This window comes from Siniperca chuatsi, linkage group LG3 (genome assembly GCF_020085105.1).
Source record: "Siniperca chuatsi isolate FFG_IHB_CAS linkage group LG3, ASM2008510v1, whole genome shotgun sequence".
Taxonomy (NCBI): Eukaryota; Metazoa; Chordata; class Actinopteri; order Centrarchiformes; family Sinipercidae; genus Siniperca; species Siniperca chuatsi.
Genome location: NC_058044.1, coordinates 12702820 through 12717183, shown reverse-complemented (window position 1 = coordinate 12717183; position 14364 = coordinate 12702820). Strand labels below are relative to the sequence as shown.

The 14364-nt window shown below is 37.4% G+C and overlaps 1 protein-coding gene across 2 annotated transcripts; it reads right to left on the bottom strand.

The window, feature by feature from the left end:
- Positions 1 to 357: 357 nt before the first annotated feature.
- Positions 358 to 12880, bottom strand: psip1a (PC4 and SFRS1 interacting protein 1a). 2 transcript variants are annotated; one of them, XM_044190366.1, is made up of 17 exons: positions 12725 to 12880; positions 12160 to 12249; positions 11824 to 11900; positions 10943 to 11081; positions 10098 to 10187; positions 9648 to 9761; positions 8314 to 8373; positions 8151 to 8205; positions 7718 to 7811; positions 7078 to 7258; positions 6855 to 6934; positions 6474 to 6529; positions 5427 to 5497; positions 4148 to 4249; positions 3822 to 4023; positions 2401 to 2497; positions 358 to 1087 (listed from the first exon to the last, which is right to left on the bottom strand). In XM_044190366.1, exons 2-17 carry the CDS (start codon positions 12229 to 12231, stop codon positions 1057 to 1059), a joined length of 1521 nt encoding a protein of 506 aa, XP_044046301.1. In that variant the 5' UTR covers positions 12232 to 12249; positions 12725 to 12880; the 3' UTR covers positions 358 to 1056. The 2 variants fall into 2 exon arrangements, with proteins under 2 accessions (XP_044046301.1, XP_044046302.1); XM_044190367.1 differs by lacking the exon at positions 9648 to 9761.
- Between the last annotated feature and the right edge of the window lie 1484 nt (positions 12881 to 14364).

Genomic DNA, 14364 nt, shown 5'->3' with positions numbered 1-14364 from the left:
TGAAAGCTTATTTGCATGTTTTTAATTAATGATTTACAAATTAAACAGCAATGTCATCATTTTAGTGCTTAGCAAAGTAGTACTTAGGTAATCATTCAATATATCTCATGCTGAGAACTTGGTTTAAAATTTTACATATTTTCCTATAACATTAAATATTCTTTACTAATAACTAATGTGGGACTCACAACACAGCAATAACCCTTGTGGTGAAACAGGCAAAGTCTAGTAAAAAATTTCAGACTTCATCAATAGAGGATCAAAGGAAGAAGACGAGTGTCCAGATCTTTGTGAGGTGCTCCATACAACCATGACAGCAATGTTTCAATGTGCATATATGATTAAATACAAAAGGAGTACTTAATGTACTACTTTATTTCTGGATGCTGAAACAGGTCATCGGACAGGCACAAAAATACTCTTATTTACATTTATGTTAAAAACAAAACCAACTTTTAAAACAGACACTTGAACATGGTTGAGAAAATTTGGCAAAATAAACTTTGGCAAATGCAGAATTTTCTGTTTCTGAATGCAGCCAATATGGTGATGGTGATTCTAACTACAACTAAACCTCTGTATGTGAAGTTAAGATCAAACTGTTGATTTTGTAAATGTCAAAAACAATTTAAATGAATATGAAATGAGTACAATCAAAACCATCTACTCCAATTGAAAAATAGGACCAAATGGTAGTAACCCTGTCTCTGTGGGCACGTTCTTTAAGATCTAAGTTCAAAGTGCTGCAGATCTACAAGTATCTTAGCATTACACTGTCATTACTCAAATTCAGCAGATGAGACAATGCATGTGACACCAGGTGTCTGAAAGGTAAAGATTACACAAAATAAAAAAAATAAAATATGCGGTCAGTCATCTCGGAAGTGGAGGGTTTTGATGTACTGAAACCTTTGAGTAGCAACACTGATGGAAACAGTCAGTAAACTGGAAATGATCATTATGAGTCTTCAAAATCAACTGGACAGGAGATCCCAGTTTGAACAAAGGTATCAGTACAGCAGAAAATGTCTTCTGTTTTTCAGGCATGTAGGACACTCAAATGGACTCTTCCTGTGCTTTTGGGGCACTACAGTCAAAGAAAATAAACAAACACATTAGTTAAGACAGTATTGGCAGTCTGGTGTAGCTTCTTCCTCTGTGACATGGACCTCCACTGTTGTCCAAAAACACACCAATGAGCCACACTGTTACACTTGGTGACATGTTCCTTTAGTTCAATGAACATGGCTGCTTCATCTTGAGTCAATCCCACATACACTGTCCTGATGCTGTAACTACTCACTAGGGAACCAAATATGTATTAATCCGCAGCTTAAAATAATCCCCAACAAAAACACTTTTTACTGCTGCTTGAGTAACATTTTCTGAAAACTACAACGCCCAGCTGGTTTAGGAAATGAATGACCCTTTTTAAAATGAAATTATACTTTAACTTGTTTTTAATAGTTTTACATCTTCAGTGGGAACCAATGGGCCTGGGGCTGAGTGCCAAACAGGGTAGGGAAGTACTGAGAGACAGACTAACATGGGATTTGCAAACAATAAGAAAAATATCAAAAAATGTCAGCCATATACTTTAAAAAGGTGCAATATGTAAGAATTGAGACTACTCTCCACCTGTCAAATTCATACTCCAAAGAAATAGGTGGCAGCATATCACATATCAGGTCAGGGGCTAGCTGGTTAGCATGCTAACTTCAGTAGATATCTCTGCAACACAATACGTAATCAATATGTCTTTGACATAACATCAAAACTGTTTCTTCACATTCTGTTGATAATTTTAGTTAATTTTTGAATGTTTTAAACTCTTAATTTTTACATTGCACCAAGATGTTTCTTAGTCAGCTAAAATGTATTTAGTTGTATAATGTATTTGAAACACTTTTTTCATGTAGTACTTGAAGAGAACCCCAGACAAAACTACGGCAAATAGCCTGTTTTTTTGGTGTGTTTTATTTTTTTTATCTCGTGTTTTTCTCTTTATGCCTATAGGTTGTGGTTTTTATACTGTAACTTTTATTATCTTGTCATATATTAAAGAAGAGACAGAACACAATACATTTACACGAGTGCTTTCCTTCAGTTTTTGTTGAGACCATTAAGGGGCAATCGTAGAAAAGGTTTCAGTCTTAGTCATCTGGACACTGTTTTCAGAATCAAGACGTTTCGGCTCCCATCCGGAAGTCATTCCCAATTGAGAATGACTTCCGGATGGGAACCGAAACGTCTTGATTCTGAAAACAGTGTCCAGATGACCACGACTGAAACCTTTTCTACGATAGAACACTCCTGGATGAATGAGGGACTATACCGTCCCATTAAGGGGCAACACAATCCTTCCCTGTTATCTGTGTACGTGTTGTATGTGTAAACCACCTGTGATTTTCTCCCACTGTGGTGTCCTCAAGAAGCTTCTCTCTCTCCGTCTCCTGCTTCTTCTCTTCAGGGCTGATATCACCATTTGTCATCTTGTCTTAAGGCATTGCACAGAGAGACACACACTGAGTCAGACAGAACATCACTACACAACCCAAACCACCGCAGAGAGAACTCACAAGAGCATGTGATGACACATGCCGAGCTCCAGACCGTACTGAGATAAATACAATTTTCCATCCATTTGGCATGCCTTGCTGTAGAAAGAGACCTTTCAACAGAGACAACCATTTTGGTGGAAGTACAGTATGCACATCAACTGAATGAGTTAAAAGAGCAAGGATGTGGTTGCAGACCTCTGATTACAGTATTTCTACTGAGAATGTTAACCACAGAGATCCTATGATGTCCTCCTGTAAAGGACAGAAGAAACTGACTGAAAGCTTCAATGTCTCTGTTCTCTGATTGGTTTTCATACTGTGACTTAGCTGGTCATAACTGATTTACCAATAACCAGCAGACTGTTACAACGTTTAACTGTGCAATTGAGAATGACACAATTGAGAATGACTTCCGGATGGCAGCCGAAACGTCTTGATTCTGAAAACAGTGTCCAGATGACTACGACTGAAACCTTTTCTACAATTTAACTGTGCTGTTATACTCTATCAGCTTCAAAATAGCTCATATGTAAGATTCCTTACTTTTACTCTAGCAGCAATTCCTAGTATTATAAATGTGTTACTACAATAGATAGTGAATTCAAAAAGTGCCTGTGTTGATAAAAAAATCTACAGACCATTATAACAAGGGTTATTACAGCAAGAGAGTGGTGGTAAAAAAACAGAAGCAGCAACAGTGAGCTGGTTAGATGAAGAGCTGCAGGCAATAGGCGCTTACAGTCTGGGTGACCTCGAACCTCCAGCAATTCCTTCAATACTCCAAACCTCCAGTACTAATCAACCTTCGACTGCACGTCATATGGAAAACCACTCGCTCTATGCTCAAAGGTCCAGAACATCTGACAATAATCAATGTGAACTCCAGATATCATTATATAATGTGTTTAGAGGTATTACAAGTCAATACTTGCATATTTATTGTATGTGCCTACTGTAATTTTTATTCAAAATTCTTTCATGGAGAAAACTATTAGGTGAAAAATGTTTGTAGGTTTAAGAACAAAGTAGAAATTGCAGATGTGTGAGACATTGGTATACAAATTACTGAACAAATCCCATGTACACCAAGAATCCTTGCCTGTCTGTATGTGTTCCAGCCGACTGAAAGAGGCAGCATGGATGAACTAATAATTTCCTGTATACGCTATACAGTATGTTATATATGTTCTAACCATTTTACTTTAAAGTGAGTTAAAAACAACTTACAAGAAAAATGACTGAATCTATAATAAATAATACCTGAGTTGTTTTCCTTGGCTTGTTCCACTCTCTTCAGTGCTCCTTTCTTGGCTTCCTCGTGCTGCCGCTGTTCCGCTAAAGACTTGTTGAGCACCTGGCTGAGCACACAGTCACCTTCTCCAACGAGAAACATACTCTTAAACTTGTTATACAACATGGTGGCCTTGTCCATGATGTCCTGGCTGGCCTTGAATCTGCGAATCTAGAACGTGGATAAAAACATGCATCACCACTCAACAAAGGGCTTGGAAACACAACCTGGGGTAGTCTGATTGTTCAATTTGAAATAGTCATACTTTAAATGGATTTTGGATGAGTGAATCTACCTTTTTGAGTGTGGCAATAAGTTCACTGTGTTTCTGCAGGTGCTGGGTTGTGACTTGAAGGGCACCAATCTCATCTAATGCCTCCAGGCACTTCTTCACATCCTAGTGAGGTGGGAGCAGGATGGGGCGTGGAAAAAAGTGGCATGAAAGCAAGAAAAGATGTATAGGCATTTAGAAGTCAACAGAGGTAAAAAAAATAAATAAACAGAAGCAGGAAAAAATAAAAAATACAAAAAAATTAAAAGCAAGCAAAACAAATAGATAGCGGAGCAATAATGAAGAAATGCAGCCAATTATAAAACTTAACCATAGTGTAGTCAAAACAGTTCTCCACATATCTGTCCTTTATTGGTCAGTATCTAATGGGGTGCAAGTTCTGAGGACTACACAACCTGATGACAACCGATGTCATTTTCCTTGAATCATGTTGGAAAGATGGTGTATTATCCTGCTGGAAGTACCATTTTAAAAAGGTGGACATAAAAGGATGCACATAGTCCACAGCAATATTGAGGTACAAAACAACTTTCCCAAGAAAATGACAGTACCCAGATATAGCAAAGTAAAACTTATCTGATGGAGGGCTGTTGAACAGTGTTCCAAAAACTGTCGTAATTCAGGACATTACTAGAAAGTCCCTGACTAAAAGAATGGGCACTTATTTCTGTTTTAGAACACAAGTAATGAATGTTCATAATATTTGCTGTTTGTTTTTGTCACAAAACACCGTAACTTTATTTTACGTTTGGCTCTGATGGAAAAGAGGGAATTTCTTTTTTCTTTAAATGTTCAAACATTGGTGTCCATGTGTCTATAACAGCGTCAATAAATTCATGACAATGACCAGCTTCTGTCTCCAAACTATGTCACAAAGAAATTGTTTTGTTAATGCTTTTAAGATCATGCACAGACCTGTGTCTGTGATTCACTTAGTTTGGCAGTTTAATAAACAAACAAAGGATGGGAGACAATGGGTCATTCACCTTAGGATATTAGTATTTTTTATTTTGCCAGTAATGACCCTGGGATACATGAAATACTGCAATAAAATCATTAATAATATTTAGATAAAAGGAATCCTTATACTGCTTTCAGTTTCACAGCATTTTATTTTAATTTAAGGTGCAGCAAAATGCAGAGTGAGCCTTTTGTCTTTGTTCAGTGTATGAAGGGTAAAATAAACAAACATTGATTTGGAAAGTTCTCAGTGAAGAAAGACAGACTTGTATGAGTTGTGATATACAGTGTTTATGATCTGACAGTCATTAGTACAACTTACAGGGTTGTCAATTTTCAGTGAAATCTTGATTTCATTGTGCAGTCTCTGGAGTTTCAAGTCAGTTGACATTTCTGTGGAAAAGAAAAGAGTAAATAAAACATGATGGAAACGGTTTGGCTTACATTACTATTTTAACAGAACTTTAAGTGTGAATGTAAGAATTATATCTGTTTCAAAAACACGTTTTGGGATATGCAACAGCTTTTTACACTTGTGTACATTTGTTTTTATCTGGCTGACACAACATGTTTCTATTTGTTGGCAATGTCCGTTTCAAGCCACCAAGGAACTGACTTTGAAATTCAAGACCCTCAAAACAGATTCCAGTTACATTTGTTACAACGTAAAGCTGAGGGAGTTTTCCCTGCCTGAACATGAGGCTACAGCGGTACCGAACAGGGAGACCACCTTATATTTAGTCAGGCAGGAAAAACCTCTGTGAAGGATTAATTATGAAAATGTTGAACCATAACAAGATGTCACATTAATACATGATTTTAAATGGCATTACCACACTTTAAGGTCACTTTGGTTAATTTAGCTGTGTTTGAAAACCACAACCTTCTACAGGTGTTCCAAGCTATTGACACAGGGTTATTATAAAGTTACATGTAAACTGTACATGGTACTGGCCCATATCATGGTTATACTTCCCTTTTGCACATCACCATAGCACCACCCTAATTCCCACTTCAACCTCAAGTCTTTGCACAATAACTTCAATTTGATTCAATTAAATACAACTACTGTTCTACTTTGTTCCATTTTTTCTACATGACCTGCTTATACATTTATGTAATAAATGCAATGTTGTATTGTATAATGACAATAAATCTTGACCATTCCCCATTTTTCTATTCAACTCAGCTGCACTGACGACTGTGACATCAGTGACAATTTTGACAACATATTTCATTTTACTAGCTTCAAATAGGAAGACTTTAAGATAATCTTATTCTCTAAACATGATCCTTGAAAACTGTGGTAGTTGAATTCAACACCCTGTACAAACCAATTGTGTTCTAATATTTCAACTACAGTGCTCACCCTTTTTCTTGACTCCTGTCCTCTCTTCAGTTTTCTTCCCATCATCTTTGTTTGGCCTGCAAGGCAGAATAACCACACCATGTCAGAAATCTATCCATTCCTCTCCTAATGATTTTTTAAAAAACATCTCAGTGTCATAAATAGTGCCAACACGAGTAGCTGATAAATTAAATAAAATTGATTTTGTTATTCCATTTAACATTCACATCATTCCTCAAGTTTAATACTTTTAACATTAATACATTTAATGTAATTCTTATTCCTTCTGAAATGTTAGCTATTCCCTTCATATAATTGTAAATTAAATACTCTGATTGTTGGCTGTTGGTCAGACCAGAAAAAGCAATGGTAACTTCTGATGGGCACCGTGTGTATACGTACTCTCTCAATTCATCTGCTTTCCGCCGCCGCACATCTTTGTCCATTTCTGAGTTTTGGTGTTTCTTTCGGCCTTTGTTTTTCTGAGATTAAAAGAGATCAAAATCATGTGCATGAAAGCATCATACTGAGTGTTCAACATGACACCTGCTTATTAGAAACAAAGTTGGTGTCTCACACTGACAAATTCTAACTGTGAAGATATTTGTGTGGACTCGACACCTGCCTCTTCATCATCTGAGCCTGAGGAGCTGTCATCCTTGGACTGCTTCTTCTTCTTGGCTTCAGGCTCCTTCCCCTCTGCATCCTTTCCTTTGCTGTCCTCCTTCTTTCTCTTCTCCTCCTCTCCACTCTTGGATTTGTCCTCTGGTGCCCTCTTTCTCTTTCTGTCTGACTCAGCAGTGTCCCTAAATGGGAGAGAAAGGCTTTGTTAAGAGGCTTACAAGACAAATGAAAGTCTAGACTACAGACTACATACGCCTCACACTGGAGAATACGAGAATGTAATTATAATGACTAACAGTTTAAATATAGCTAAAAGTGTCCATGAGCATAGCCTACTCCCATATCAACTAATATTGTTATAAATACAAGTTTGGGGCAGAAACTTAGTTTAGAGCTTTGCTTTGGACTTTACATCTGTTGGACTAGGAGCAAATCTATTGGTCTATGCATCTTGAAATGGCAGTTTCAAGGGTCAGCTCTCTATAGTGCATGCATTGCCAATTTGACAAACTTGTAATCAAACTGAAAGAACATTAGCATTATTTCTTCTTTGCAGGAATAGATCGTTCTGGGCCTGCCACCCAGGCAAAGGTAGTAGAAGTAGTGAATTTTGCATTGTGTGTTCATTTTTATGTAGTTACATTTCACTTCCTGAGCCTTCCTGGTCCTGCTGCTGGAGCAAAAGTAACTTCTCACTTTTGGGCTTCCTGCCTCTTCGTTTAGGAGCCTCACCACCTGCTCACACAAAAACACCACAGGCAGACACACCATAAACCTATTTTATGCAAAAGGGGAGCGGAATGCCAAGACTTCTACTTACAGTTGAAATTATATTTGATACAGTGCCAATGTCCTAAAATTCCACAGTGCGATATGTTTGTCAGTGTGATTAATAGATTCTCTTATATTTGCTGTATATGTATATATCCATCTCCTGTCTATCTGTACCTGCACATAAAATATAACGTGCTTGGAATGAGCTTGAACTTTCTAACATTACTTATCTTCTTAATAGCATAGCACAAAGCCATAAACAGCATTATGAGTACCAACATGACAGGGAATAAAGCTTACCTGAGGGACTAACAGGACTAGCAGGAGCATCGTCTTTTTCAGTCTCCTGCTCACTCTGCAAACAAAATTAATAACATGCCATCTTATAAAATGTTTGATCTTATACATTTTTTAATAGATTATACACTCACTGAAAGTAAACCTATTAAGAAATACTACCAACCTTTTTCTTTCTTCCTCTCTTGGCTTTAGGAACATCTGTGGATTCTTTCTGTGCTGAGACCTAAAATGCAACACCTTTTGTTAATTTTATCTACAAACCTGACTTTTAACTGTCTTTGAAGTTCTCTTTAATACAACAGCAGCGGCTGCTAAAATGAAAGCCAGGTAAACATGTCAAGTGGACAACTTTGCATATAATCAGTCCTTCTTGGATGATTTGATCCAATTTTTACCCTCCTCTTGACAGTTTTGGATCAATAGCACAATCTAGTGTATAACTGTGATATTACACTCTATGCAGTAATAAATGTGCCGGTGTTTCATTAACAGCTGTGTCCAAATTCCATACACACTAATTAAACAGTATATACTGTATATTAATATTTAAAGTATACAGTTTTTGTATACATCATCACTGTCCTGTGAAAACCATCTATCTCCAAAACATCAACATTTCATGAGTGAAGTAACACAGTCCTGTTTTCAGCTTTGTGACAATGAATTTGTTCATCTAAAAGATTCCCAATTTATTTTAATGTTCTGCAACTGTGAGCAGCTCTTCCATTTCCTTTATGCATTGCATTGTGGAACAATAATGTAAATTAACAGTAGCCTCAAAAATCTAATGTTTTTAGTATTCATACTAACTTTTTGGCTATACTGTATATAGTAAGGAATTGGGACACAGTTTATGACAGAAGGGGAAATGTCAAAATAAAATATAAAGAAACGAGTCTGTCTCATCCTCAGTAAAATGCATAAAGACATAAGTGAGTCACAACTTACCTTTCTCCAAAGCACACAGAAAGCCATGCAAAAATAAAATAACATCAACTAATTGCAAACAGTAGTTTTGTGAATATGTGGACAGGGAAAGGCAGGAAATGGAAAACAATAACACAAGTTGTCAGGGTGGTCTCAGAGAGGTAACAGAGAAAAGTGGAAAACCCACTTTCCAATTATTTTTATTATAGTCACCCACAGAGTTAATGTCCCAAACCTAAATCAATTTGATCCAGAGTCAGCTGTGCTTACCTGATATCATTTAATCTTATAAATTATTTTCAGAGGCAACGCAGGAACCGTTTTCTCAAATAATTCAATCTGTTTGTAAATCGTTTATCACCTCAGTGGCATTAACATAGCAAACCCAGACGAGGCACTCTAATCAAAACATCAAGCACCAACACAAGTTTGTGGCCGCCGACAAGAACTCTGAGTCAAGCAGAAACAAACCACCAACTGAAAAACCACCAAGTGTCACATGCTTTCCCACGGGGAAGGGATGAGGCGACCTGCACAGCTTTATGGGATCCCAGCATGCAAAGTACGTACATCCTGGTTCTGAGGACCCTGCTCAGAGATCAGAGACCCTTCCTCCTCCTCCTCCTCCTCCTTCTCCTCCTCCTCCTCATTCTCATTCTCCTGCTCAGCCTCACTTCCTGGAACCTGAATGCACCCAAGACACAGCATAGGACGCAGTGTGGTGGGGTAAACGAGTCTTGAAAGGGAGAAAAGTTAGCGAGTATCCTTCTGTTCCACACACTACTCTTACAGCGTACAAGCCTTTTAATCTATTAATACAAAATGACACCATCAATTTGTAAGCTATTGCCTGCGCTGATATGTAATTCAGTTTGAAGCAGACACACATTAGAGGAGTATTAGAGAAAAACAGCAAAAGAAGAAAGAAGCTGACAACACAGGAACAAACCAGTAGCATGTCAATGCAGTGATGCGACTATGTATATATTTACTTGTGAATGACAGACAGCAAAAACTTACTTTGGATTTTATCCCCTTGTCATCTGCTTCCTCTTCTCCCTTTGGGCTGCTGTCCAAATCCTTTTCAGTGAAAGATTCTGGGGGGACCGGCTTTAAACAAAAAATGATTAATTGATTTAATGAAACAAAATGGCAAAAAACAAAATAACTAGGAGGCTCTATGCACATACAGTAATGTCAGAGGAATAGGCAGGTGCAGCGAAAAACAGCATACAGGGATGATGGACATGGATCAGGCATTTTTTTCAACTTCAGCTGCCTGCAACTTTTCAAATGGAGGTTAATTTGTGTAAAACTGATCCGCCAACAAAAATGTACTAAAAACACCTAAATGTACATTGAGAACTACTTCAAACTTCATTAAACCTAACAAACCTATGCTATGCTACTCCTAATATCTATAACAAACCTTCCTGCAGCTGCTTCACAGTAAAATTCCCTTTTGTTTAAATGTGAAGCAGCTGCAGGAAGGACAGAGTTTGCATTAACAGTATATTATCATTGCAAAAGTAAATGTTGGCTGCTAGGTTTTTTTTTCCTTCAGCAGAACTTTGTCCCCAATGAAGTAATGCTAGTTTTTGTTAACCCCAACTTCTCTCAGGTGGCTAAAAACTACTAGAAATATAAAAACACTTTTCATGCTTAAAGTAGGTTTAGATAGCCAGGAAAAAAACCCCGAAAGTTACAAAATGAAGGATAAAAGTAAACACAAGTGACAAAAAAACTGCAAAACTCTGGGAGGTATAGCAGGATCTGAGGTACGGTCAATCCAAGCCTAAGGCCGACATCTGGAGGATAAATACTGAAAAATGTCTTTGGAGGAGACAGAGGGGAGGAAAATGTACCTTGGGTGCAGTGAGCTCAACTTTTGGGTTGTTCTCAATCTCCCACAATCCTTCGTTGAAGCCTTTCCTCTTGTTGGGCTTGGCGTACTTCTCTTTGTTGGGCAGGTACGGAAAGATATCTTTTGGTCCAAGAAATGCACTGTTTGAAAGAAGATAAGACAGAATGTTTGTCCATTTAAAAATGTAAAAAAAGTAGTGTGTGTGAGTGTGTGTTTACTGTGAGATGGCGCAGCAGACCACAGACAAAGCAAACAGGTAACTCTATTCGGCCACTCATCAAACATTTATGTATTGAAAGAAACACCTTCAATAGAGCACAATGACAGCTCAATAAAGAAAATTGGATAAAAGTGCTACATAAATGCAGCCAAATAATTTCTATGTTGTGAACTCACTGTATGAAGGTGCATAAAATCTTAAAAACTCTAAAATAATATTAACAGTTACTTTTGAGATAATAAAACAAATTGCTTTATTAACCACTGTAGTCCAATCACTGCTCAATTATTCCCATGAGGATTTAAAAGTACACTGAAATATTTACATGTATCAAGGATAAGATACTTTGCCACTAAATTCTTCTGAGTTTCATATACTTCCACATGGAAATCCTATTGGAAGGCCGATGTCTTGTGTAAACTTTCGGATTAACAACTCAAATTTAGTATGTAATTGACTTTTTCCACCTTTGTTAATGGCAATACAATTTTCAATATCAGTTTTACCTGACCATATAACAATGGATTTAAATTTTCCCACATTTCCTGAAATACTTCCTATTTCTTCTGGCCACTCAGACTAAGCCAACCATTAATGCTACAAGTAGGTACAATGTAAGCCCATCAAACTAAAGGAAAGATTGTTAGCGGCCGGTTACTAACGTTTCATGGGTGCCAAAGAAGAAGATGGGGAACTTGATATTGGATGGCTTCACAGCACCGTCTGGGACTTCATCGATCTGGTAGAGAAATTATAAAAAAAACAGGTATTTACTTACAGTCATAAACAACAAAAATTCATACTGTGTCCACATTCACAGTTGGATTAGTAATGGTTTGTTTGTCTGTGGTTTGTGTATGTGGGGTGGATGTGGGTTATTTGCTGTCTTTTGGTGGATGGGTGCATTTTAATGGGAAACACACTGAGTTTAATTGTAGTTAAATGTTCTATATTAATAAATTTGCAAGACTTTGCCTATAATTACGGCCCAGACTTACTCTTGCAGGCCAGTGTGGATAGCCCTTCATCTTGGCAAAGATCAGATCACCAGGTTTCCAGTCTGGAGCCATGCTGAACGTATTACCAAGCTAGAAAATCAAGACAAGTAAATACACACCTTAACATATTTGTACGTATTAGCTAAGCAATTCACTTAACACAATGCTGAGGTACAAAACGTCAAACGTGTACAAGTAAACGTCTTCATTCAGTGCCCCTCCCCCTAAACACCACCAACATCCTCTGGAGTCCACAGATCATTAAAACATGAGTCATGTTCAGTCTGACAAAAATAGTCCTGCATTACACACACAAACACACACTGAATGTACTCAAGCTAATATCACTGACACTTGGCACGAGCTAAATTAACAAGCGTGAACAAGATGTAAGCAGAGAAGAACGCCTCATCAACAGATATACGTGCTAGCTAGCTGGTAGCTGTTTAATGCTACCGAAACTACAACAGTTCCCTTGAATGTCCCTCTAGTCTGTGCAGACGTTTATAAGAAAGCCAAATATTATTCATATTTCAGTAAAGTGTTGTAGCAGCTCAAAACTTACCAGGAAAACACACCGCTCCTTTTCCTCACAGTCGGATGCACGTTTTCCGCTCCCGCGCAGGACGTTGACAGACTGTACTATTACATGACAGGACGGGGGAGTCTATTTTAATCACATGTCGTTACCTGGGTGTTTTTTTTTTTTAGGGTGGGGAGAAGCAGAACCAAAAGTTTTAAGGCACTTTACAAAAATGCAAGAGTGCTCGTGAAGGCATAGTTTGTGTCATAATTACGCCAAATGGGATTTTATGAGAGCAAGTATTGGTGAAAGTAACCACGCCGAACATCTCGCCGCTACAAAGATCGTCTACGCCGGCATTTGGGTTGACGGCTGACGGACGTGACTGAAAAATGTGGGCGTCAACTTCTACGCATGCGCTTTCGCCCCGTAATACAAATAGATATAACCACACTGAACGTCGTTGCCATAGCAACTAGTTGGAGCAATCATATAATGACAATTCTAAAACTGTACGATTCTGATTAAAAAGATAAAACTAACGATTTGTATTACGTGTAAATCTCGGATGTTCTTGGTACCTGAAAATAGGATCAGAGTGGGAGCTCTGCAGCTGCTCCTCTCTCTTGCTTGGTACTGATGCTGAGGCTGCCACTCTGATGCAGGATCCAGCCTTAATAATAACAAGTGGGTTTATCCCATGGTTTATCCCAGGACTAATAGGTCTAGATTTATTTTAATGGTTATTAGCAAGACAAAGAACATGGCTTCTATCCCTGTCAAAGAAACGGATCACTTTTATTACCCTTTAATCTCAAATCCTTAGCAAACATTCAATGAATAGATTACATAATCTATGTATGAGTGTGTTACTAATTAACATACATTTTCTGTAACAAAATATGGACATATTTTTTATGTACTGTGTAGACATCATAACTCCATTTGGTTGGAGATTCAGTGACCTCTAGTGGAAAGATCAGGCCTAACACATGAAGTGTGAGCAAAAATGATGGCCAGGTTTTGTTATTTGCTCCATAAATAGATCATAAGTATTAGATCAGCAAGCCCACGTTATGCTTTGCCTGGTTTTTATTTCAATTTAAAATTGATATGGAGTTTGGTGTAAATTCCCATCAAAAACTCCTTATCTGGTATTTGAACTTATTTAACTGTGGTTTTACTACAGTAAAAAAGTAGTGATTCTGCTACAGTGCATCTCACAAACTACCAGTGGAATGAGAACTTTTTTTTGTCACTCTGCATATCCTGTAATGTATCTGTAATAGCTTTTTCCACAGCTGATATACTGTATTGTCTAAACTCCCTTCCCATCTTCACAAACTCATGTTATATGCCCTATTACTGTTCTAACAAAAGTATTTTAAATTCTAGTTAGGGCTGCAACAAATGATTATTTTAATTATCAGTTAATCTGAAAAATAATAATTGTTTCCTTGATTCATCATTTAGTCTATTAAATAAAAATGTATTTGATCCCAAATTCTTCAGATGTCTTGTTTTGTCCAAAACCCAACTATATTCCATTTACAGTGATATAAAACACAGAAAATTCTCACATTTGAGAAGCTGGAACTAGACAATGTTTGACATTTTTGCTTGAAAAAAAACTTGATTTTGATGATTAATCAATTTTCAAAATAGTTGCAATGATGATTTTT